The 27,531-nt window shown below is 39.3% G+C and overlaps 1 protein-coding gene and 1 long non-coding RNA gene across 2 annotated transcripts in view; one reads left to right on the top strand and one right to left on the bottom strand.

Annotated features, from left to right (window-relative positions):
* Positions 1 to 20,171, top strand: part of CLCA1 (chloride channel accessory 1) — a gene marked incomplete at its 3' end in the record, with an annotated part of 36,631 nt that extends 16,460 nt beyond the window's left edge. Inside the window, exons 6-14 of the mRNA XM_082675243.1 lie at positions 5,644 to 5,862; positions 6,423 to 6,650; positions 9,917 to 10,091; positions 11,912 to 12,018; positions 14,184 to 14,399; positions 14,960 to 15,221; positions 16,288 to 16,458; positions 18,698 to 18,937; positions 19,783 to 20,171. Coding sequence (XP_082531369.1) covers positions 5,644 to 5,862; positions 6,423 to 6,650; positions 9,917 to 10,091; positions 11,912 to 12,018; positions 14,184 to 14,399; positions 14,960 to 15,221; positions 16,288 to 16,458; positions 18,698 to 18,937; positions 19,783 to 20,171 — 2,007 coding nt within the window. The remainder of the gene's footprint in view (positions 1 to 5,643; positions 5,863 to 6,422; positions 6,651 to 9,916; positions 10,092 to 11,911; positions 12,019 to 14,183; positions 14,400 to 14,959; positions 15,222 to 16,287; positions 16,459 to 18,697; positions 18,938 to 19,782) is intronic.
* Positions 5,839 to 18,746, bottom strand: LOC309835646. Its single transcript, XR_014298036.1, has 3 exons — positions 18,671 to 18,746; positions 16,441 to 16,525; positions 5,839 to 5,943 (listed from the first exon to the last, which is right to left on the bottom strand). It is a non-coding gene; the product is annotated as an uncharacterized lncRNA (long non-coding RNA).
* Positions 20,172 to 27,531: the final 7,360 nt, after the last annotated feature.

Below are 27,531 nucleotides of genomic sequence, written 5' to 3'. Positions count from 1 at the left end.
TCCCTTGTTTCTAGGTATTTTTTGATTTCCTGTTTGATTTCCTCAGTGATCTCTTGGTTATTTAGTAGTGTATTGTTTAGCCTCCATGTGTTTGCATTTTTTACAGATTTTTTTCCTGCAATCGATATCTAGTCTTATAGTGTTGTGGTTGGAAAAGATACTTGATACAATTTTAATATTCTTAAATTTGCCAAGGCTTAATTTGTGACCCAAGGTATGATCTACCCTAGAGAATATTCCATAAGCACAAGAGAAGAAAGTGTATTCTGTTGTTTTTGGATGGTATATCCTATAAATATCAATTAGGTCCACCTTGTTTAATGTATCATTTAAAGATTGTGTTTCCTTATTTATTTTCATTTTGGATGATCTGTCCATTGGCGAAAGTGGGGTATTAAAGTCCCCTACTATGATTTTGTTACTGTCAATTTCCCTTTTATGGCTGTTAGCATTTGCCTTATGTATTGAGGTGTTCCTATGTTGGGTGCATAAATATTTACAATTGTTATATCTTCTCCTTGGATTGATCCCTTGATCATTATGTAGTGTCTTTCTTTGTCTCTTGTGATAGTCTTTATTTTAAGGTCTGTGTTGTCTGATGTGAGAATTGCTATTCCAGCTTTCTTTTGATTTCCATTTGCATGGAATATCTTTTTCCATCCCCTCAGTTTCAGTCTGTATGTGGACCTAGGTCTGAAGTGGGTCTCTTGTAGACAGCATATATGCAGGTCTTGTTTTTGTATCCATTCAGCCAGTCTATGTCTTTTGGTTGGACTATTTAATCCATTTACATTCAAGGTAATTATTGATATGTGTGTTCCTATTACCATTTTCTTAATTGTTTTTGTGGGTCTTTTTCTTCTCTTGTGTTTCCTGCCTAGAGAAGTTCCTTTAGCATTTGTTGTAATGCTCATTTGGTGGTGCTGAATTCTCTTACCTTTTGCTTGTCTGTAAAGATTAAATTTCTCCATCAAATCTGAATGAGATCCTTGCTGGATAGAGTAATCTTGGTTGTAGGATTTTCCATTTCATCACTTTAAATAGGTCCTGCCACTCCTTTCTGGCTTGAAGTTTCTGCTAAAGATCAGCTGTTAACCTTATGGGGATTCCCTTGTATGTTATTCGTTGTTTTTCCCTTGCTACTTTTGATATGTTTTCTTTGTATTTAATTTTTTGTAGTTTGATTAATATGTGTCTTGGTGTGTTTCTCCTTGGATTTATCCTGTATGGAATTTCTGCATTTCCTGGACTTGATTGACTATTTCCTTTCCCATATTAGGGAAATTTTCAACTATAATCTCTTCAAATATTTTCTCAGTCCCTTTCTTTTCCTCTTCTTCTTCTGGGACCCCTATAATTTGAATGTTGGTGTGTTTAATGTTGTGCCAGAGGTCTCTGAGACTGTCCTCAGTTCTTTTCATTCTTTTTTCTTTTTTCTGCTCTGTTCTTTCTTTATTCTATTTTATCTTCCAGGTCACTTATCTGTTCCTCTGTCTCAGTTATTCTGCTATTGATTCCTTCTAGAGAATTTTTAATTTCATTTATTGTGTTGTTCATCATTGTTTGTTTGCTGTTTAGTTCTTCTAGGTCCTTGTTAAATGTTTCTTGTATTTTCTCCATTCTGTTTCCAAGATTTTGGATCATCTTTACTATCATTACTCTGAATTCTTTTCAGGCAGACTGCCTATTTCCTCTTCATTTGTTTGGTCTTGTGAATTTTTACCTTGCTCCTTCATCTGCTGTGTGTTTTTTTGTCTTCTCATTTTGCTTAACTTACTGTGTTTGGGTTCTCCGTTCTTCAGTCTGTAGGTTCGTAGTTCCTGGTGTTTTTGGTGTTTGCCCCCCAGTGGCTAAGGTTGGTTCAGTGGGCTGTATACGCTTCCTGGTGGAGGGGACTAGTGCCTGTGTTCTGGTGGATAAGGCTGGATCTTGTCTTGCTGGTGGGTCGGACCACATCCTGTGGTGTGTTTTGGGGTGTCTGTGACCTTATTATAATTTTAGGCAGCCTGTCTGCTAATGGGTGGGGGTGTGTTCCTGTCTTGCTAGTTGTTTGGCATAGGGTGTCCAGCACTGTAGTTTGCTGGTCGTTGAGTGGAGCTGGGTCTTAGCATTGAGATGGAGATCTCTGGGAGTGCTTTTGCAGTTTGATGTTACATGGAGCCAGGAGGTCTCTGGTGGACAAATGTTCTGAATTCGGCTCTGCCACCTCACAGACACATGCCTGACACCCAGCCAGAGCACCAAGCCCCTGTGAGCCACATGGCTCAGAAGAAAAGGGAGAAAAAAAGAGAAATAAGTAAAATAAAGTTATTAAAATAAAAAATTATGAAAAATAAAGAAATTAAAAAATGTAAAAAAAGAATGAAAGAAGAGAGCCACCAAACCAAAAAACAAATCCATCAATGACAACAAGTGCTAAAAACTATACAAAAACAAACAAACAAAAAATAGACAGAGAGAACCCTAGAACAAATGGTAAAAGCAAAGCTATACAGACAAAATCACAGAAAGAAGCATAAACATACACACTCAGCAAAAGAGAAAAAGAAAATATCTACATATAGTAAAAAAAAGGAAGAGAGCAATCAAACAAACCTACCAATGATAATAAACTATAAATACTAAACTAAGATAAACATAAAACCAGAAACAAATTAGATGCAGAAGCAAACCCCAAGTCTACAGTTGCTCCCAAAGTCCACTGCCTCAATTTTGGAATGATTTGTTGTTTATTCAGTTACTCCAGAGATGCAGGGTACATCAAGTTGATTGTGGAGATTTAATCCGCTGCTCCTGAGGCTGCTGGGATAATTTTCCCTTTCTCTTCTTTGTTTGCAGAGCTCCTGGGGTTCAGCTTTGGTTTTGGCCCTGCCTCTGTGTGTAGGTCGCTGAGGACATCTGTTCTTCACCCGGACAGGAGAGGGTTAAAGTAGTGGCTGATTAGGGGGCTCTGGCTCACTCAGGCGGGGCGGGTGGGTAGGGGGGACGGGTACGGAATGCAGCGCAAGACTGCTGCGGCAGAGGCCAGCATGATGTTGCAACAGCCTGAGGCACGCCATGTGTTCTCCTGGGGAAGTTGTCCCTGGATCATAGGACCCTGGCAGTGGTAGGCTGCACAGCCTCCCGGGAGGGGAGGTGTGGATAGTGACCTGTGCTTGCACACAGGCTTCTTGATGTCTGTAGCAGCAGCCTTAGCATTTCATGTCTGTCTCTGGGGTCCGCGCTGATAGCCGTGGCTTGAGCCCGTCTCTGGAGCTCGTTTAGGTGGTGCTCTGAATCCCCTCTCCTTGCACACCCTGAAACAATGGTCTCTTGCCTCTTAGGCAGGTCCAAAGTTTTTCCTGGATTCCCTCCTGGTTAGCTGAAGCTGGAGCCTCAGCTCCCAGCCCTCACCTGCCCTGGCGGGTGAGCAGACAAGCCTCTCGGGCTGGTGAGTGCTGGTTGGCACCGATCCTCTGTGCTTTGCCCTCCGCACCCCTGTTGCTGCACTCTCCTCCGTAGCACTGAAGCTTCCCCCTCCGCCACCCGCAGTCTCTGCCCACTAGGGGCTTCCTGGTGTGTGGAAAATTTTCCTCCTTCACAGCTCCCTCCCAGAGGTGTAGGTCCTGTCCCTATTCTGTTATCTCTGGGTTTTTTGTTTGTTTGTTTGTTTGTTTTGCCCTACCCAGGTACGTGAGGAGTTTCTTGCCTTTTGGGAAGTCTGTCTTCTGCCAGCGTTCAGTAGGTGTTCTGTAGGAGTTGTTCCACATGTAGATGTATTTCTGATGTATTTGTGGGGAGGAAGGTGATCTCCACGTCTTAATCCTCCGCCATCTTGAAGGTCTCTCTGAGATTGTTTTAAATTAACCACAGTTAAATTTGATGCACAGTCAGGTTTGGGAGCCTCTGCTCGGGGTTTACACAAAAGTTTTCCAGGTTCCCTTCCTAAAAAGTAGCTATAATGATAACATGGAAACACTACCAAAACAATCTGAAAAATGCAAATAAAGAGAAAAATAACTGTTTTACAGCTAATGATTACTTTCTGAATTACTTGACTCCCAGATATTTAGGATTTTTAATTGAATGATAATACTGTAAAATCACTGAGCGGAGAAACTAGGTTATACCTTCTTTGTATACTGTGCCTCTTTTTTAAATCTCCCAAATGCTAGGGATATAAACTTAAAAAAGGGGAAGACACTATCATTTAGTTAGTATTATCCTTATTGCATACGTTCTCATATAATTCTTGCATAACAACTACTGCCATTTTCTAGATTTAAAAAACACTGACATACAGATTGGTAAAGGTTACTAAAAAAACAACAAACATATTGAGCTTTTTTTGTGTATCAGACATAGGGCTAAGTTTTGAGGAAGCAAATTTAATGAGACAGGGTTCTGTCATAGATGAATTTTCATCCCAATAAGTGCACTACAATGTTAAAGGAGCCTTATTGAAATTTCTTATAGGGTACTGTGAGCCCACAAGGTTGAGTGGAAATTCTTTAGGGGAAGGGTATGAAATGGGAGAACATTTTGAAAATAACCTTTTGGCTGAAACATGAAGGTAGAGTTCACAATGCAGAAGACAGAGGAAGAACTCCTTGACAAAGTGGGAATCATGAGCAAAGACACAGAGATATAAAACAGTCTGGCAAGTTTGAGCACTTATAGGCTACAGTGGGGGAAATTAGAGACTTGGAATGCGTGGCCAGAGCAAAGATCGTGAGTGAAGTGAAAATCCAAATCATGGAGATTGCTATTAGCTATGTGAAGTAGTCTGGATTGTAGTGTGTGAATAATGATGAGCCACAGAAGGACCTTAAGTACAGGAATAAGAAGGAATATGTACCTGGCAGCTGTGGAGTGGACCAATTAAAGAGGGAGCAAGATGGAAAGGTCAGATAGTCTGAGGGAGGGACGATGAGGGCTTGAATGATGGAGATTCCATTGGTAAAGGAGAAAAGATGATGAACTGGAGAGAGAGAGAGAATTGTATTGATCTTCTTATTTCATAGAGGGAAGAAGGTAGGAAAACTCTCAGTTTCCTATTTAGGTGACTGAATAGATAGTGGTGACACCAAGTTAGGAAATACTTGGTGATGGGGAGGAGCAGAGTCAGAGGAAAGGTGATGAGTTCAATTACGAAAACCTGAAGTTTAAGGATCCTATGGGACATCCAAGTGGATTTTGGAGAGAGCTGGAATGTTGGGTGTTGAAAGTTAGAACGCAAGGTGTTTGTAAGTCAGTGGGAAGTAAGGAAGTGAGCAGGAAGTAAAAGGATGGAGAGAGAAAATGGTACCAGGAGAGAAATGTTGAGATGTAGGTGGCTTAAAGATAGTGGCAATTGCTTGAAATGGCAAATTTGAGAAGTAGGAGGGAAGCCAACAGCAGGTAAATAGATGATTGCTGAGGAGCACTAAAAGTCCACTGAGATCAAAGACTTGTTTTGAGATAGAAACTCTGAATTATCTCTATGATTTTCCCCAGCAGTGCTCTGCAGTGATTGTGGGATTGAGCCAAGGTTATGGGGTTACAAGGCAGTCTGGGGAGGAGGGCACATAAATGTAAATCTGCATTTAAAATATTTTAATCAAATTATTAAATATTTTAACAAGTAGTTTACTGTTATCTATATCATTTTATTGACAATTTCAGGTGGTTGAATTCTGTACAGAAAAAAACCACAATAAAGAAGCCCCAAACGAGCAAAACAAAAAATGCAATCTCCGAAGCACATGGGAAGTGATCCAAGGTTCGGAGGACTTTAAGAAAACCACTCCTATGACAACACAGCCACCGAAGCCCACCTTCTCATTGTTGCAGATCAGACAAAGAATTGTGTGTTTAGTCCTTGATAAGTCTGGAAGCATGACGGTACGTTGATTGAGTCTTGGTCTTCTGGATGGTAGTCTCAAATTTGTATATGATATGATCTGGACCACAACTTGGAGCTGGCTGGGAATAAACACAACCCCAAGGGTCAGAAGAGTTACAGGAATAACATTTCCATCAGAATTGCCCACCACCTCAACTTTATTCAACAAAAATTCAGCATCAAATGTCTCATTTGCCAAATTAAATTAGCCTTCAATTTGTGAGCAAAGATCTGATGAATTATATAGAATTAACATTTTTTATGTTTCACGGACTGTATGTATGTTTATAGAACTATTACTAGAGTATTGAACTAATGATTAAACTAAAGCCAAATCCGGCTTTATCTTTTAGGGCTATTTATACAAAATAATCCTATCCAAAGATACTACTAAATATAAAGGAGAAATGTTCCTCCATAGAAGGATATGCCTTGAGTAAGCTTACTGTCATTTACTCTACATTGAGGCAGCCATTTCCAAATTCCCTCTAGCCTGTTCTGTTTTTAGTCTGCCCATCTAAACCCAACCTGACTGCTTTTCTTCTGTTTCTCCATTCAGACTGGTGACCGCCTTAAACGACTGAATCAAGCAGGCAAACTTTTCCTTCTGCAGACGGTTGAGCAGGAGTCCTGGGTTGGGATGGTGACATTTGACAGTACTGCCTATGTAAAAAGTGAACTTGTACAGATAAACAGTGCCACTGAAAGAGACACACTTGCCAGAAGCTTACCCACAGTGGCATCAGGAGGAACGTCCATCTGCTCTGGGATTCAATCAGCATTTACTGTGAGACAAGTTGCCCTATCATAGTTTGCTAATGTTTACAATTTATGTCTCCTAAGAAATTCCCCTTTCCAGTGTTTCCATGCATGACTAGTGTCTAGTTGAATTAGACAACCAATTGCAGAGCAATGGTTCAAATGATGCAACAACATAGGCCCCCAAAGCTATTGTTAACTAATTCATTCATGCTTTTGTGTTTTTCTGCATCTGTGCATTCATGCTTTTCTGCATGTATTTGAAAGATTGGTGGTGTTACTTCTACATGTCGGGCACTGTGATATGCATTAAGAATACCACGAGGGCCAAACATACCACACCTGTTGTCGTGGAGCTTATAATCTTAGTGGGGGGAGGTTCATTAACTACACAGTCACATAAATAAGTGTATAATCATACACTAATGACTGCTATGAAGAAAGGTACACAGGGATCTAAGAGGTTATCTTCTATGAAGAAAAAAGTGAACTCTGAGTTATGGTTAAATATAGAGGTAGATTAACATTCCAAACTTCTGGGTATATAGGACCTCCTTTTTGGGAAATAAAAGAGGTTTATTTATTGAAATAGGAGGGCTTAGGAACTGTAACTCTAATTGTATTGGGGGTGTATCCAAAGATCCCATCTGATCATCCAATCATGTCATCCCTCTACTTAGACATCAATCTCTCCCCATTTTCAACAAAACTAAGTAAAATTTCTCTAACTAATATTTAAGTTCTTTTATAATATAGCCCCTACCTACCTTTCCAGGCTCAAGTACTCAGGAGTCTCTCCCAGGTATTCTATGTTTAAGCAAATTAGATCCCCTGCCCTTGCCAGTCAGCTTCCACACCTTTGCCGGGCCAGCTCCCCATCTAGAGTAATTTCTCCTCCCTCCTTTGTACCTCAAATCACACTCATTCTTCACACATCATCATAGACACTACTACTTCTTGACATCTTTCCTGATCGTTTCAACTGTATAGAGTTTCTCCTTCTGAATCCTATGAACATTTTTCTATTTTTTCTTAAACATCTCTTATGACTTTTGACTCTTCTGTCTTATTTCCTGTCATGTTCTTTGCTCAAACAAAACTTCTTCAGAGATAGGAATTATCTTTTAACTTCCCAGGCTGCTGGCACAATATCTTTTCTATAGGAGGTTCTCAATAAAAAAAAAATTAAATTGAGTTATTTGATTACGCCTGATGCTTAAACGCTCCAAATATAGAATAGAATATTCTATATTTATTTAGAGGCTATTTAGGTCCATGAAATAAAGAATAAGAGGCTGAAGGAAGCTGGCTGGTCTAAGGTCTCAGAATCTAGGCAGTGTCTTGGGAAACTCTGCCCTCTGTCTGCTTGGGGCATAACACATCAATGGGGCTGTTCCCGATTTCCAAGCAGCAGCAGGAACATTTAGTTTTCAGCTCACACTGTTTCATGTTGACAGCGGACTCAACCATTCGCTTACGCAGTCTGTCCCTCTGGCCCTTTTATTCCACTCTGAAGGTCAGTTCCCTAAAAGTGGTTTTTATTGTGTACGCAGCCAGCTGCAAAACCCTTCTCCAGACACCTGTGTGCACTTGGGTTCTCTTGCTTCTGCCACTCACCCATGCTTTGATTAAAGGAGCAAGTAAGGGAGGGAAACTGACATGTTGTACTAAACTCCTGCTATACAAAACCTGAGGGGAAATGACTAATGCCAGATGGCCTGGTGGTGAAGAGGGAACTTCTGGTTCTGTATTTTCCACTCCGATGGTGTGAGAGAGTATGTGAGGAACACAATTGGAAATTAGATGCTCCTCATGCCCAGCAGAGCCCGGGTACGGGGTGGGAGGAGATTGTGTGTGGCTTCAGGGTGACGAGGTAAAGGGCCTTGGATCCTGCACTGTCTCAATTTCCCCACTAGTCCCTGGGGCAGGACCCTGATCAGGTCTGTCAGTGGTATCAGTTGAGCTGTGGCCACTGGGCTTTGCTTGTTTTCTTAGCTTGATCACGGCCCATTGGTCTTCCCCAGCTGACTCACCACACTCTGGCTCTCACTGTTGGAGCAGATCCCTGAGCACCCCCATGTCCTGCATCCAGCCCTTGGGAGGCTGTACACCCCTCAGCCTCTATGGCAAGATAAACTGTCTTCTTGCCTGCCAACTCTCAAGTCAGCTGCCATCCATTTCCCCTATGGACACATGGAGACTTCTGCATGTTTTCCATGACACATAGCAGTGATGGGGAATGGGACAAGGGAATCCAAATTGAGCTCTTTCTCTGGTCTCTCAGGCCCTGCAGTTTGGTCAGACTGAGGCTACAGCCACAGCTGACAGGCTCCTGGGCTCCAGAATTCTTCACACGGCAGCAATCACAGTTCTGCTCTCTTCCCTTGTGGGGCAGCCCCCTCTTAAAAGAAGTGGGGTGGAAGTCTCCTCTGATCTCATCTTCCCTTTCAACCTACTTAAGAGAGCCTTCCCTTCCTGAGAGTCTGGTCCAGAGAGAGGAGTTACTTAGGTTTGATTACTTGTTTCCTCTACTTCTGGGTCTCCCTTCCACTCTTTTTAAGGGAATAGTGAACTCTTGCCTTCCTCTTCATAAACATTATTATTTTATCTAATTTTCCTTCTATCATAATCTTATCCAACATTGGCATAAGGCATATGCTCTCTATACCACGTAAAAAGCTATAACCTGTGTCTCCCAGGAACAGTTGAGACATACGTGTCATAGGACAACTAGGAACTGGGGATTAATAGGAACAAAATGTTTTGCTTTAATCAGAGGGGATATTAAAATTTTTAATAACTCATGTGACCTGGGGACTGACCAATCAGAACCAAGGCCAGCCATAAACAGCTTATGGTAAGACTGGTGAATATCATACAAGCTAAAATCTGCCCCGAGTCTAATATTATTATAGTAATATATTAGTCCTCAGTATTATCCCCATTAAATGAGGGTAATTTCTGAAGGCATCTGGGAACCTCTGAAAGCCTGTCAAGGAGAGATCATGTGAAAGAAACTAGAAAAACCTTCTTTTCTGCTTAGTGCTGTCCATCCCTGGAACTGCCCTGCATCCCACCTTATTGAGTCTTCTCTGCAACAGGCTAACCAAGAGAAAAGACCATTGTCAAGTTCCATGGTCTTGTATCATTGCAAGACAGAGAGATATTTGACCATTCCTAGACACTTTTGTTTATCCCCTCTGGAATTTCTCTTCTCATTCCCTTTAACTGCAGTTTTCCCAAACACTTTGGCTACCCTGAGTATGACAACTCATGCCTGAATTATGTCCTTAGGTGATTAGGAAGAAATACCCAACAGATGGATCTGAAATTGTGTTACTGACCGATGGAGAGGACAACACTATAAGCTCATGCTTTAATGAAGTGAAGCAAAGTGGAGTCATCATCCATACAGTCGCCCTAGGGCCGTCTGCAGCACGGGAACTAGAGGAGCTGTCTAAAATGACAGGTGAAGGATGACCTGCTAAGTCCTACTGTATTTTCTCTTCCACTGGACTGTGAGCTCCAGTGCTCTGGGGAGTAGGGGAAGGGTGGGATAGGGACAGATGGGGTTATCTTATCGACTAACTAGCTGCTCTTACCCCAAATGACTTTTAGAACTGACGCCACTCATTTATTTTAAAGCCTTGGTTCTAGGATTAGGGCAGTCTGGAGAACATGGGACCAGCACAGCACTCTAGGGAGAACTTGGGACTCTCTTCCCAGACACTTTATAAGGACTGGAAAGAATCTAATCAGTTAGCCAGGAACCACTCACTTCCAGTTGGCAGCTGGCCAAGAGACCAGGGGACACAGACGACAAGCCACTAACTATATAATACTATGATACAAGTGCTCTATTAGTAATAGAGGGTACAATGAGTACAAAGAAGGGAGCCTAGACTTTATCTGGGGAAGAAGGAGTGTACAGGAAGGTGACATCTGAATTGGGGCTTGAACAAGAAATAGCAGGGGAAGGGCAAAGGGCCTGCTGAACCAAACAGAAGGTCACTCTGAAAATATAGAATATAATGCAATTTCTTTGTAAAACATTCATATATTGTGCTTCTACCTTCCATACACATACAGTTAAAATATATCCCATCTGAACCTGGCTTCTTCAGCAGAGTAGGTTTTAATATTTTTTTAATTTTTTTTAACTTAGAGCCAGCATTATGGATATCAATTATTATGCTGAGTTGCCATCTAAGCCAGATAAAGTGACAGGACTCTTTGCTCCTAATACTACCTGTCTTAGGCTGAGTTTCCTAGAAGCAGAGCCTGAGAAAAGGATTTAAGTGCATGTGATTTATAGAGGGAGAGCTCTCAGGAGAAAGGGAGAGTAGGGAGTAAGATCAGGCAGGGGAAGAAGCTAAGCACAGATGTGAAATTAGAGGCTAGCTGAAGCCTGGTGCCACAGGGGGCTCTGGATCTGGAATTGCATCACAGATTTGGTACAATATTGAAATAGAAGGCTGACCTTTTGTACCACTGTGTCCATCAGTCAGTGGTTATAGACTGTCAGGGCAGAGCAAGGGTAAGGGGGCATGTTATGTCTTTAGCTAGGGTGGCCCCATTAGGTAAAGACATTTTCTTGAATAGGAGGCAGCTATATGCCATTAATCTAACACTTAGAGCAGCTGGGGAGAGATGCAGTAGCCTAGAAAAGGGGATCTGGGTGAAGTACCAGTAGGATGACCAAAATACTCTTAGATTTTGGATGTCATTAACAGTTTTAAAGTGCTTTCTCATCAACTATCTCAGTTACATCTATTCTAAATAGCTCAAGACTACATGGTCTGGTATATCATCTCCTGTTTACTATACATAATACTTTTCTATAACTGTCCCCTGTCAGTTGTTATTTCTTACTGTTGTAACATACACATCTTTTCTGATTTAGGAGAAAACTTGAAAGTCAAGCTTGCTAAGATTATGTCTAAAATAAGAATAAATCAATACACTTGCAGTAAGGCTTAATGACTCATATGAAAGTGCATGACCTTTAAAACACCAGATTTATATTACTAGTTTTGGTCTGTCGGAGATTCTTGACTGTTTTGCAGAGAGCTGAAGTGGCCAAATGACTATGTTGCTGAAGCTATTATTTAATAGGATTAAAAAGTTAGTATCAGCTTCTGAGTTAATCTGGACACCTATTTAACATTAATCTATTAGTACTTTAATAACACAGTATATAATATGTATTTTGTTATCTTAACAATATCTAAAATGTTGCAAATACTTGCTTTCTAGAAAATAACTTCTGATAATGTGATTGCATTTTAGGAGGTTTACAGACATATGCTTCAGATCAGGTTCAGAACAATGGCCTCATGGATGCTTTTGGGGCCCTTTCATCAGGAAACGGAGCTGTCTCCCAGCGTTCCATCCAGGTCAGAGTTCTTCCTCCTTGGTTTTTCATGTTTATAAATAACCATAGCCAAGATGGGGAGTTTAATGGTTAAAAGTTTTAAGTTCTACATTCTTCTAGTAATGAATTAAAATTAAAATAGACGTTTCAGCCTGATATTAGACATTATTCCTAAAATACAACACTATTCATTTAAACAAGGCAATTAGTGTTTCTTGTTTGGAAACAATACTAAGTGACTTCCTCTTAGAAACCATCAACATAAGATATAGTGGGTCCAGGAATTCTTTTTTAACATCTGTTAACAAGCACCCATAGCAATATAATTGGCTCAGAATTTTCTTCAGAGTAGATCATCTCAGTATAAATTTTCTGGGACAAATGTGCAGGGATTACTTGGTCTATTTTTCCATTACCTCAAATCCCTGATATTTGCCAAGATTTTCATATAATGAATGGAAAGTGATTTGTACTGTGAAAAGCCCATGTTGTCAGTCCAGACACCTGGATCCTGTTCATGGGTCTGCCATTAACTGTGACCATGGGCAAAGAACTTTACTTCTCTGAGCTTCAGCTTCTCAGCCAGAGATGAACCAGAAAACTTCTACGGGCCCTTCTGCTTCTAAAATTTCAAGAAAACCAAATTTTCTTTCAAAAGTCTTGGGACAATAAAAAAAGGACAAATATATTTTTAAATGCTCTTCTCTAATAGTTGTAAAAGTTATTCACATGAATCTTTAAACTAGAGAGAGTGAACAATCAGCACCACACTTGTGTGAGTTGTAACTTTTATTGTGAATAAAATTAAAGGAACAATGTAGTGTCAAAGCCAAATAATGACCTAATATATAGCACAGGGAACTCTACTCAGTACTCTTTAATGGCCTATATGGGAAGAGAATCTAAAAAAGAGTGGATATATGTATATGTATAACTGATTCACTTTTCTGTACACCTGAAACTAACACAACATTGTAAATCAACTATACTCCAATAAAAAAAATTTAAAAAGCCAAATAATGACAGATTTCAAAATAATAGCCTTTCTAGTCTATTGATGTAGCATTTATTCAGTCAAAGAAGACAGCAATTATACTCATTTGGGTTATCCTAGTTCAGATTTAGAATATTAAACCCAAGAGCCCGGTTTGGATGTGGGAGGAATGTGTCTTAGAAAAATAATTAAAGTGATGAAAGGGCAAGTTTACAGCCAGGCAGTTTCTGCCCATTATTTTTATATTTAAGAAACCAAAAAGGGAGAAAGATAGAGACATGAGTAGGACTCATTTACCCACCTGCCATAAGAATCATATCTAAGGGCCCCTAGCTTTCTTCATATCCCAGATCATAATCTACATACAAAACTAGAAAGTCTGGCTCCATTACCAGGCCACCCTATCTTCTAATGGATATCAATTTAAGGACCATAAATAATTATCTAGGAGATAATCCTCAAAAATCACATTTCTACAAAGTCTGGTTAGCCCTACCCCACCTCAACCCCTGCTCCACAGCTCCTTCATTCTACTTCAGACAACGAATCAGCCTTGGCCATTGATTTATTTCATTTATCTTCACAAGGACTGCAGTAATAATTGGCCCACAAATTAGTTAATTGCAATTCAAACAATCCATATGTGGGGAAAATAAGTCCTAGTTAGTCTCCTTAAGGGTTTATAGTCTAGTAGTGAGATGAGCTGTGTACACCAGTAGGTATAAAGCAAAACACAATGTGAGGAGATCAAAGGATTGATAGAAATAAGAGTCTATGGGAGATCAAGGGAGGGAGAGATTATTCTCCACAGTAAGTGAGATGGACATCAGAGAAAGCTTCATGGAGAAAGTGACTTTTGAATTGAATTTTGAAGGGTAGGTAAGGCTTAGACAAATGGACATGAATGTACAGACTTCCAGGAAAAGCAGAGAGTATGGTAGTCAGAGAGTCAGGGATTCATGAGGATCATATGGGGAAGTGGTCTGGTTTGGGTGTAGGAATCAACATTATGGAAGCTAAGGCTGGAAAAGTAATTTAGAATTGGATCATAATAGGTCCTAAATATCAAACCAAGGACTCAGGCATCACTGAAGGCTTTTTAATGGGATAACTGAGAGTTGGAGACAGAATGGAAGAGACTATGTGATGGGAGCTGTATTCTCCAGAAAGTAAAGAGCTGTTTTTCTTAACAGCTTGAGAGCAAGGGATTAACCCTCCAGAACAGTCAGTGGTTGAATGGCACGGTGATTGTGGACAGTACTGTGGGGAAAGACACTTTGTTTCTCATCACCTGGACAACTGACATTCCCCAAATCCTTCTCTGGGATCCCAGTGGAAAGAAGCAAGATGGCTTTTTAGTGGACACATACATCAAAATGGCCTACCTCCAAATCCCAGGCATTGCCAAGGTATGGACTCATCATTTTTCCTTCTCACAATTTGATAAGATAATATAAAATTTTTACAGAATAATTGTAGCTTTTTAAATGAGGGTGGTTTCTTAAAAAAGAGCCAGTATTGAATGAAAGAGAAAACAAGGAAAAATCTCCATCCGGTGGAAATCACTCAGTATGACAGCAAGTCAAGAAAAAGGAAGTTGGTGATATTTTCTCCAGGTGCTAAAAGGAGAACCTTCAAATTACACAGCAGCTAGAGCTTTGGCATCATGAAAACTATTTCCTCTACCTCAGGAATCTGTCGATTTGATCCTGCTCTTGAGAAACCAAGGCTATAATAAGGACACAACTTTCAGACCTCATTTTTCCCAACTAGGATTTTCTTGGCAATAGAACCATGTACTTAGTCCAAATATACCGAAGTTTCCCTTGGCTGAGAGAGTATCAAAAATCTTCTTAGATATACTTGTAATGTACTTGTATTAGATGGGCTCTTCCTATAGGTGGCATTGAAGTCAGGTCTGTGTCACTTAAAGCTATTAAGTGGAAATGTCTCCATTTTTTTTGGCTAGGTCGGCATTTGGAAATACAGCCTACAAGCAAGCTCACAAACCCTGACTTTGACTGTCACCTCCCGTGCATCAAGTGGTACCTTGCCTCCAGTTACAGTGACCTCTAAAATGAACAAAGACACAGGCAAATTCCCTAGCCCTATGGTAGTTTATGCAAAGATTCACCAAGGAAGCTTGCCAATTCTCAGGGCCAAGGTCACAGCCCTGATAGAATCAGTGGATGGAAAAACAGTTACTTTGGAATTATTGGACAACGGAGCAGGTAACCACCCAAGAACTTGAAGAACATATCTTTCTTTTCCAAGAAGCAACCAGGGAACAGCAGGAGGGCATGTTGTGGTGAGGACAGTTAGAAGCAGGAAGTCCAGCACTGTGATTCTGGCTGGGGGAGATTTCTGCCACCCCACAATTCCTATATTTCAAATTGTTGGAAAACATGAGGAAGGGACTACCTTTAGCTTTTGTAAAGCCCCGAAGTCTCAGACTCTAGGGAGTTGTCAGTGGGTATTCCACACCCCCCAAAAAGTGAAGAAGGAAAATTAATAGATATTTTGTGTTAGGAGTTTGTGTGAAGATTAGACAGATGGATAGATAGGTAGATAGATAGATCTTCATTTTTTAATCTTCACCACACACTTTGGAGATATTATCCCTACATTACAGATGAAGAAACAGGCTTTCACATTTAAAAAGCAGCAGAGTTGGATTAAAGTATAGTTATATGTGACCCCCATATCTATGTAGATTCTATATTATCCTGCACCCAAAGGGAAAATTCTACCTATTATTTTTATATTTAAGAAGTCAAACAGGGGGAGAAAAAGAAAATTCTACATTTATTTTTAGAAGGAACTTGACTACTGTGAAACAAGTAACCTTATTAAAACAAATTCTGTAAATGAATTTCCCACCTAAATCTACCCTAGTGAAAAGCCATAAATTAAAAAAAAAAATCATATAACTTTTTTTTCTCACCAGTAACATATAGTAATTGAATTCAGTTCAACAGATACGTACTGAGTAGTTACCTTGTGCTATGTTGGTTGTAACAGAGGCACATGATTGATCTCTGAGTTCAAAAAAAAGACAACAATTCAGGAAGACAAGATGTACACGTATGAAATTACACACACACACACACACACACACACACACACACACGGAAAAGAAGTATACCTCATTCTTAACATAGTCAAATCCTAAACTCTCTTGGAGATAACACTGGATTATCTTTGCTTTAAAAAAATTTAATCCACGTATGAGTTGGAAATATACAAATGCCCAGTTACCTTTAGGATATTCATTAATTCCTTCATTTCCCTGTCAAGGTGCCGATGCTACTAAGGATGATGGTGTCTATTCAAGGTATTTTACAGCTTACGATACAAATGGTAGATACAGTGTAAAAGTGTGGGCTCTGGGAGGTGTCGATACAGCCACTCAGAAGGGGATACCCCAGCAAACTAGAGCCATGTACATACCTGGCTGGATCGAGAATGGTAAGTCATCTATAATAACATCCTTGGCTTGAGTAAAAGGCTTGGAATCAATTGAAAACCACTAAACCTGTGGAGAGAATGGTACAAACTTAAATCAGGGTTTCTCAACCTTGGTAACTATTGACATTTTGGCCACATAATTCTTTGTTGTGAAGGGCAGTCCTGTGCATTGTAGGATGTTTAGCAGCATTTCCGGCCTCTATTCACTAGATACCAGAAGCGGCCCCCACAGTCATGACAATTAAAAATGTCTCCAGACATCATTCACTGTCCTCTAGGTAATAACATAGCCCCCAGTTGAAAACCACTAGACTGAACGTAGATTTTGACCACCCTGGTCATCTCTTGTGCTTCATTTGCCTCACTTGTAAAATAGGTAATAATGGTAACTACCTCATGGGATGGTTATGAGGAATAAACAAGAAAATACATCTAATAAGCTATTGCTGGTAAATAAGAAGTGTTCAATAAATGTTTGTTATTATTTTAAATAAATCTTAACACATTTCATAATAAAGCTCTTTCTACTGATATAGGCATTTCCACAGAATCAAAAAATAACAATTTGGGGCTTGTTATCTGCATCAGTATCACCAAAAGCCCACTGTCTCCTTTTCCTCCTCTCTTCTGCTCAGACTAGGGAGAACAGTAGACGAACCTAATAACAGATAGCATACTGAGCCCACATGTAAGCAAGTGGAAAAATTACGCTCCAAGGAACAGACAGTCCCACACCAATCTTAGTTACGAGCACTTGTCCTGGACTAGAGCTGGAATCAGGTCCAAGACTGAGTCCTGATAGATTTCAGGACTTGTTTTCCATCAATCTGCATTCTGTCCTGGACAGGTCTTGTCCTAGTGCTGGTGTGTAGTAAGAAAAGCTCTTCTAAGAAGCTTCACACTGTCCTCTTTACTTGAGTGTGTGATCAGTAAAGGGAGGATTCTGAGACATGTGGTGTGTCCTCACGCAAAAGTGATAATAGGAAAAAATGCTTTAAAAGACACCATTGCTTCCAAAGCTCTTTTACATATTTCAGCTTATTTTATTCTCATTTGCCCTTTTTGTTGAGTTAGGGAGAGAAGTCAGGAGAAGACGGGTATAGTTGCTATATCTAGCATTATGCTCAGTGTTACACTTACATTAATATAGCTCATTCTCCTAATTATCCCATTTTACAGATGGAGAAACAGAGGCTAGAGAGGTTATTGGTCCACATTACTAAAAGTGATAGCACCTGACTTGGCACTGGGAAGCTATGCTCTTCCCCCTATACCTTGATGAGCCTTGATACCAAGAAAGACATTCTCTACTGGTGAATTGAATTAATCTTAAACCTGCTAAAGTATTCATTTCATCTTTGCCCAAGACCAGATTAATGGGTATAAAGATCAATCTGTCTTTACAGACAAAAGATTATAAGGGCTAAAGAAGAAGAGTTTATGAGAAAGTAAAACCAGAGTAATGCCATGTTAAGGTATTCCAGAATATTTTTATTGAAAAGAGAGTCTGAGAATCCCACTGATTGAGCAGGCCAGGGTATTTTTAGAATTTCAGGATGATTTTTATACAACCTTTCAACAAGAATGTGAAGCAAATTGGGATTGCTACATGAATTAGATTTCCATGCATTCATTGAGAAAATCAAGTCTTTCAAAAGCACACAATTTTAGAACCCCTAACATAAAACATTTTGTGAGAAACTACAATTGAATAAGAAAGACAAAACACAAACATGGAGAAAAAAGAGAAAAATGCACAGAATTATTAATCAAGGCAATTCTTGAAGGCCCAGATAATTGATTAAGAAATAAATAGGAAAGACAATGAAACCCCTAGTATTACCCAGGTGGAAGAGATTGCTTGAGGAAGTCTGAGAAGGTTTAAAGCAGAGGTAGTATTTAAACTGACCTTGTGTCAGGTTAAGAGTAGGATAGCAAAAAGTTGGGAAAAGAAACAATTCCAGGACAAGTATATTTACAAAAAATAAATTATGAAAGCTATTCCACTAAATATCCAGGAAATAAATATATGTGAGATAAAGAACTGTGATTCTCTCTTTGCTTTTTTTCCATCTGATGCAACCTGATTTGGGAGCTTCACAACAAATGGTTAAAGTAAGTTTTGTGTGTGGGAGGAAAGAAGGAAAGGGTAGAAAGAGGGTAATACAATAAAAAACAGAGGGAAGTATAGCCATTTCATGGTGTTGTTTACCTTGCACTGAGGAATTTTTTAATGCAGGTCAAGTAAAATGGAATCCACCAAGACCTGAAATTAATAAGGATGATCTTCAAGGCAAGCAAGTGTGTTTCAGCAGAACGTCCTCGGGAGGTTCATTTGTGGCCTCCGATGTTCCAAAGGCTCCCATACCTGATCTCTTTCCGCCTTGTAAAATCACTGACCTGAAGGCAAAAATCCAAGGGGACAGTCTCATTAATCTGACTTGGACGGCTCCTGGGGATGATTATGATCACGGAAGAGGTAAGCTGAGTGTGGTGTGGGCCCTGTAAAAGAGTTTAGCAGCCAAGCAGAGAGGCAGAGGGCGTGAGGCAGGCAGGCATGTGGTGATGCATGTGTAGGGATCTTGAACATCCTCTGAAATGAAAGCTTAAGTTTTTTAAACATGAGAAGTTTAGAATCTGAAAAACTGGCCAAAAGGGGTGTAAGATGTTTCAACCAGGAACAGGCAATCCTCAGTTTTTTTCTGAAATCTTGCCAAGCCGTTTGCTTGGCAATCTTGCCAATCTTGCTTGCTGCTTTAATAAACCTCATTTTTAGTAATGACCCCTGGAGAGAATGGGGAAAAGATCATAGATATCTATGGAGCAGAGCTGTCCTTTGGAAGAAATCTCAGATTCTACCAGAGTTTTCCTCTCAAAGTATGGTCTGTGGACTGCAGCATGGGCATCAGATGAATGCTTGTTAGAAATGTGGAACCTTAGGCCCCACCCCAGACCTACTGAAACAGAATCTGCATTTTAAGATCCCTGGATGATGTGTATGTACGGTCAAGTTTGAGAAGCACAAATAATAAAATAATAAGTGGTAATTAACCTCCTCTCTCAGTCAGGTGCTATGGCCAGAAATACTGACCTAGTCTTTATTTAAGTCAAGCCTGATCCAGTTTTACATTTATCACTCTATCGGGATATAAAAATAAGAATGTAAAAGAAGATACTAATGCTTATAAATATGGACCGTCAATTACATTTATTTATTGGTATTTTATGGGATGGTGATATTGTTTCTAACAGATTTTTAAAAACTTCTTTAAGACTTGAGAATTACAAGTCACATCCTTTTTCTCTCTTTCTTTCTTTTTTAAGCTCACAAGTACATCATTGGAATAAGCACAAATATTCTTGATCTCAGAGACAAGTTCAATGATTCACTTCAAGTGAACACCACTCACCTCAGCCCAAAGGAGGCCAACTCAGAGGAAGTCTTTGTGTTTAAACCAGAAAACATCACTTTTACAAATGGCACAGATCTCTTCATTGCTGTACAGGCTGTTGATAAGGTCAACTTGAAGTCAGAAATCTCTAACATTGCACAAGTATCTTTGTTTATTCCCCCAGAGACTCCTCCAGAGACACCTAGTCCTTCTCTTCCTTGTCCTGATATTACTACCAACAGCACCATTCCTGGCATTCACATTTTAAAAATTATGTGGAAGTGGCTAGGGGAATTACAGCTATCAGTAGCCTTGGGCTGAGTTTTCCCCAAAATAAACAAATCATCCATCTTTTTTTTGATTATAAAAATTTATAAAATGTATTTTAGACTTCCTGTATGAGGCAATTTAATGAAATAAAATGCTAAACAACCAGATACATGTGTATAAAAACTACTTAGTCAAATCCAAAAGTTTAATTATTGCTCATTTATTAATGATTTTGAGTAGTAGAAAGTAGGGGTGCTTGCATCAATAAATGGAAGTATGTTTTAGTTTGATTTAAGGAGCTTTGCCAGTTATAAAAGAACATGTAATTCTATGTGAAAGATTCCAGAAAGGCCCAACCAGGTCAAACTATTTAAATATAAAAGGCATGGCTTGTTATAGAGGAGATTTGGACCAACATCACCAGAATTATGTTTTCTTTTCACTAGATTTGGGCAAAGATGATGCATTTAAGAAAGAGATTGCATTGTAGAAAGAAATAACAGCATGGTAAGGGCTCCATAGGCATAGAAATGTATGTAATATGCATGCAATTACAAGAGTTGATGATCCCTAAAGCCACAGTGGTGGGACATGAAGTAGGAAAGTAGGTTCAGGCCAGGTGTGAAGGAAAGTGATTGAGAAATAAACATTTATTTTGTACTTTGTGCCAAGTGCTCTACTAATGCCTTATATGCATTACTTTATGTAATGCAATTCGGTTCATTCAGTAAATGTTCATTAGATGACTACTATATTCCAGGCTTATGCTAGACCCTGAGTACAAAAAGATGAGCAAGATTTGGCCTTTTTCTTACAGGCGTAAAGAACATTTGAGGATAAATCAGTGCTATGCTTGAGAAGTATCAGGAGGAGGGAGGTTTTGAAGACTACATGAAGGACTAAATAAAGGTGGAAGAGGCTATGGTCATGACAGATGAAAGGGGAAGGAGAAGAAAAAGGAAAAAGGACAAATAGACTTAGCAGTACGGCAGTTCCCATCAAGGACTAATCACACATTCCAGTGCCTCCATGGCCAAGTACTCTTGTGAAAGTTGTTTCAAGTTCTCAGTTCATTAGCACAATTAGTTTAAAGTGCGGGTGACTCTCTGATTGAATACAAAATATCTAGAAGACTGTTTCTACATAGACTCCAAATTTATTTCTTTATTTACAGATTTTCCTTAAAGGAAGATTCAAAGATTTCAAAATAGGATCTGAGGCATCTTAGAGATACATACAATAAACATGTTTAAAAACTAAGAAAATAAAGAAATGAAGTAAATATATAATAAAAACTAGAGGAAGCTTCAGCATATCCAAGGCCAAATATAATGTCCTGCTCAATTGCTATCGGCAGGTCACACATCAAAGATTTACAGAGTCTTGGGCTTCCCTGGTGGCGCAGTGGTTGAGAGTCTGCCTGCCGATGCAGGGGACACGGGTTCGTGCCCTGGTCCGGGAAGACCCCACATGCCGCGGAGCGCCTGGGCCCGTGAGCCATGGCCGCTGAGCCTGCATGTCCGGAGCCTGTGCTCCACAACAGGAGAGGCCACAACAGTGAGAGGCCCGTGTACCGAAAAAAAAAAAAGATTTACAGAGTCTAAAGTGAAAAACAAACCATAGGGTCAGGAGGAGCATGGCTTTTTCTAGTTGAGACCCATGTGAAGTTTCATCTACAGATCCTCAATAAATTAGGGTACTGTGGTGTTAAGGACAGTAGCCTCAGGAACACCCATATAATAATCACAACAAGTTTAATATAGCACTGATCACATCTTTCACTGTAATCACACTTCACTGTGGTGTTACAATACACTCTGGCATTGTTCAGGAAAGACTATTATACAGGGGCCCAAACAATACAAAACTAGCAAATAGATCTTGAGTTTGCTCCAAAGACAAAATTTGAAATGAATGGATTGTATGTCCTTTAGTCTAAGAAAGACTAGTTTTTCTTATGTATGTTTGTTATAATAGAACAGCAGAGAGTTCTGAGGCAAGGAAGACAGTGACGTCCTAAAATTCAGTATTGTTTATTGAGGACACAACCAGGTGCTTTGTCAACCAAATGGACAGAGGATCAGCTTGTAGTCTTTCTCTTAAAGTTACAAAATGAAACTAGGACATATGCTTGACTAGAGGGCCATGCACCTGCCCCATGTGGACAAATGAGTCTGAGGCCCCCAATTCAGCCCCACAGAATATGATTGCCATCAGTTTAGCCTGGAAAATTTCTAAGAAGTCACTCGTCGAGACTGTAATTTCCCATTTGGGTGAATTTAATGGGATGCACCTTGGGATACAGTGGGGAACTGCACAGGAATGTATGATGATACTTCAAGGAAAAGAGGTAAATGTCAGCATGTAGGCAAGACAAAATAGAGAACAGTGAGGAAAACATTCTTATGTGTTCTGGATTATAAAGCAGCTTGTTGCAAAATGGATCTGGATTGTCATACGTGATAAAAATAAACCAAAATCTTGCTTTATGCCATCATTACCCTATAATGACCTTAGTTTTTTTTTTTTTTTTTTTAGTTTCTGATCAGTGAATTAAGTAGGTGGGTAAATGTGATGAATATATTCTAGGCATTGTTCTCTTAGGATTTTCAAATAAAGGCCTGTGTCCTTCCTAGACTTTCTCCTCTGGAACCACAGCTTTATCCTGCTTCCTCTGTGAATGTCTTCTCTGCCTCCTTTACTTAACTGAGCCTGAACTCTTATTGGAGGACTCCCTTTTCTCTACAAGAGGATGCTCCTTCTCCCAATACCCAAGTACCAGGGGTTGATTGAGAGAAGTATTCTCCAAGCTCCCCTTTGCAACTTCCAAACTAGGCCATTACTCCTATTGTATCATTTTTTAAGCCTCCATCCTTCGTCATTGATCTATGCCATCCTTCATCCTTTGTCTTCACTGTTGAGTTACAACACTCTTTCCCCCTTACCTCCTAAAATCACTCTGCCTGGTATCAGAGTCTATATGAATGAGTCAATCAATATATTAGCTTCAAAATTCCTTGATCTTCACCCTATCTCCATTAAATGTTAGCAAACTACTGGACTAGATCATAAATAAAAAATGGGAGAATATTGGCAATTCCATATGGTTTGACCTAATACTTCCAAGGACACAATCTAGACATAGTAATGACCTAGAACAGCTCTACCTATGAAATCTTAAAATCTCATATCTTATTCTAGTCACACATCCTCTGAGTTGTTTACTTACTACCCCATGGAACTGGCTTTATAATTTTATGATGACCTCTCATCATTTGATTGCCTCTTTTTACCTAGTCCATAATCTCCTTCTCTATTCAGCCCCTAAATGTCTTGGTGTGTCACTTCAAGTCCTCCCTTGACAACCCCTTCAACTCCCTCATTGAATTATCTTCTCATCACACCTTCTCTGAAAATCCCTAGCTTTGCATTAAGCATATTGTCTGTGTGCTTGAGACTGTCATTTATCCATTCAACATATATTTTAAAGTACCTACGTTGTATCCTAAGCACTCCGTTAGATGACAAGTATAAAATGGGTAAGCAAGCCAGGTACGGTTTTTGCTCTCAAGAATTTTATAGCTGGTCAGCATGTAAACAAGCAAGTAGACAATTAACATACACAGTATGTAGGCACTATTTTAGGGGAAGCATCTATTTTAAGAATCCATGGTTTTGTAGCTAATTCACATGTAGTGTCTGCCAGAGGAAGTGATGCTTCCACTTTCATGATGTCTGGCAATAAGTACAAAATAAAGAGGGAAAACCAAGCAAAAGAAAAGAAACAAAATGACCTTAATCAAATCTCCGTTTCTCCAAATACTACTACATATTACATGTTGGGCAAAATCTACTGCCAGATGCACTCTGGGGTGATTCTAGGGATCTAATTCTTTTCATTCACTCATTGATAGCCTGTTGATATCAATACCAGCAAAAGAATGAGACAGAGAGAGAGAGAGAGAGACAGAGAGAGAGAGAGAATATAAGCACTATGTTTTTAAAAATTATGCCTAAAAAAAACTACCTGACATATGACCTCAATGGATTCCACCTGCCCCGAAACAATTCTACATTTTAGACTTTTGAAGAAATGCCAAAATATTTCCAAATAACATGCTTTCCAAAGCGTGTTTGTTAGAATGATTCATTAAAACAAAGAAAGAGAAGATTAATCAACAAAACAGTGTTCAAGGAGGCTTATAATAAAATGTCACAGAAACAAAGATGACAATCCAGGTAAGAACTAAATAATGAGGACAGGAAATTCATTGAATTAGAAAGCCTAAGCAATGCATAGTTATAGTAATTGAGAAAAATCTATTTTACCTGGTTCCCGGCATCCAGTGCAAAAAGGGAAATCTTAGGTGGTTCTTCTTAGCCTATTTTAACTATCACAGAGATAAATATTTTCCTAAATTTCAAAGTAATTCCAAATTCATTAGGAAAAAAGACAAAAAGCATATGAGGAGCTGCAGAATGGACAGCACAATTCAAACTGCAGAGGGCATAACAAGCTCATGCATGATTCAGGTAGGCACTGGGCCTCAGCTAATCCTACTCACAGGGCATGGCTGTGGGACCTGAGGCAGCACTTTAAAGATCTGGGCAATCAGTCTATTTCGAGCAAGGCATTAGTATCTAGGGGTTGGAAAGCAGAATACTAACACTACCACTATCACCCCACCTCCTGGGTGGTGAAGAAGAGTTGTAAGGGCAGGCACAGGTGAGTAGGGCCTTTCCAAGGAGAGAATGGTGCTACATTATTAACATCATTATTTGCTATATTATCTGATAATGATAAGAGCCACCATTTACTGGATTTTTACTAAATGTCAGGCACTAAGTGCTTTACATATTTACATCCAGAGGCCCCCCCCCAGTATTTGAGAAGACTAAGGCAAAGGTATAAATGGAGATCAACATACCAAGTCTCTAAATATGCAAATATAAATCAGGCTAACAATCTATTAAATGTGTTTATCTCCTATCTTGACAAATACACTTTCATTATGACTTGAAAGGCCAGATTCAAATTTAAAATTCTTAGACCCCTCTCAATGTCATGCTGGAACATGGCAGCTCAGGAACAGATGGGCCATGGAGCACCCTTTTTTCTTCCTACCCTCCCCGACTCCATCCTCACCTTGAGGGACCTCACGTACATGGGTATGGCCCTCTCAACCCATACAGCACATCAACAGCTGTCCTTTGTTCTTCTCTCAAGCCTGAAAATGCACACACCTTTGATGCAATCTGCCCTGGGGAAAACTGACCCTGGCACCCAAGTTAGTTCTGGCCCATGCAGACCATGGAAGAAAGATTGGTTATTTATCAGGGAATTTCAGATTTCAGGCATGTGTAGTGTGTTCTAGAAGGGGAGGGGGAAGGGGGTTACTCACTGGATGGGCACAATCTCTTGGCCCTGTGGACTCCTTACTCCACAGAAAGGATGAGCTACATAATTTGGAGGACCAAGTGCAAAATGAAAATGCAGGACCCCTTGTTTAAGTAGCAGTCAAACTTTATTATTAAAGCTACTAAAATATAAAGTTTTTCCTTTCTTCCATAACCTTTCTTGGCTTGTCATGGTAATTTTATTCATTATTTAAAGCTGTTCTAAATTCTAAAAATTACAATTGTAAAGTATTCGTGTGACTTTTACCATTCATCTTTATATTGTGCAATGCTGGTTCTAGATGCACATATAAGAGCATTTAACATGTATGTGGAATACACAATTTGTACACAATTTTATAACTCATACATACATATGTATTTCATTCTTGCCAAAATAGTGAAAACATTGCACAAAATTAACTCAAGTGTTTTTATTTCACATCTTGCTTGCCAGCTCTCTACCTTTGGCTCACTGGTGAGTAAGGAAGGACTAAAAGGAAAAGGAACTATGGGTTGCTCTATTTTCCCCTTTCATTCTATGTCATCATTTATCAATATAAGTAGTTGGTTAACAAAGGGAAATAACATGAATAAGAAAGGATATGATACAGTTTCTTGGTTGTTTGTGTTTCTTGGAATGTCATTGCCTTCTTTCTGCATTCAAAGTTCTGGATTAAACTGAAAGCACAGCCTCTTCAGGCTGTCAGGGCACCACCTACTTAGTCAGGGCACCACCTACTTAGTAATAGACATAACGTGTTTACCTTATACTCACTTTGAGTCTTGCTGAAATCCAACGCTTTGTGAGCTCACGTGAATTTTTGCTCATGGACATCATGAATGCTATATACAAATGGAGTGGCAAGAAATGGTGGACACACATATTGCATGTATCTCTTTTGCTTAAATGCATGATCCACTGTTCCATCAGACGCTATTTACAAAACTTAAGTTCAAAGACAAAAATTAAGAATTTTAAGGCAACTACAGCAGAGCATTAAATCAAGCATAGAACTTTTCTGAGTGCAGGGCCATATATGACTACACAGGTCTCAAGCCCATGAAGCTAGCCCTAGGAAAGGCAGAGCCAGCAGAGGGCAAGAGCAGGGCCCTCTAAAGGGAAAGGATGTCATATCGAAAGGCAGTACAGATGGGCAACTAAGGCTCAGAGTTAAGTAATTTGCCTGCAATCTTAGTTGGTAAGTGACTTAAGTAGTTATTAAACCAGAGTTAGTCAAAACCTGGAGATCAATCTGGAGAACAGAAGCCCAGCTACATGAACTGGGCCAGTAGTGTACAAGCCTCAGATTTTCAGGTATTCTTTTTCCCATAGCCAAGAAGCATTTCCAAGTTGATTCTTTGGCAGGCTGGCTCTAGAAACATAGCTGCAATTATACTAGTGCTATTCAAAAAACAGCCTGATTAAGAGAGAAGTTACAAGCAACTTTTCGTTGCAGTAATAATTAGAATACATATAATAATAATAACAATAATATTTATTATTAACTAATAATAAGAATAGCTAACATTTACTTAACTCTTACTAAGTGTCCGATACTGCTCTGAGAATTTCTGCTATATTATTTTTATTTCACAGAACCCCTTTGAGGTTGGTAATATTATTTACATTTGACAAATGAGAAAGCTGAGGCAAAGAGGGGCCAACAAATTTAGTAAGGTCACACAGCTGGTTAGTGATAGAGTCAGAATTTTGAACTCAGGAAGGTTTTTGTTGTTGTTGTTTCTTTTCTGTGTTTTTTTTGTCCACAAAATAGGGAAAATCTAAAGTTTATTCATATTCACATTTACTACATTAATACTGTGTGACCTTTTATATTGAAGTATAGTTAATTTACAATGTCGTGTTAGTTTGAGGGTGTACAGCAAAGTGATTCAGAAATATATATAACTGAATACATTTATATATATATAAAAATATGTATCTATTCTTTTTCAGATTCTTTTCCACTATAGGTTATTACAAGATATTGAATATAGCTCCCTGTGCTAT

This window comes from Grampus griseus, assembly GCF_964374135.1.
Source record: "Grampus griseus genome assembly, chromosome: 1".
In the NCBI taxonomy this organism is placed as follows: Eukaryota; Metazoa; Chordata; class Mammalia; order Artiodactyla; family Delphinidae; genus Grampus; species Grampus griseus.
This window is presented reverse-complemented; position numbering and strand designations above follow the sequence as displayed.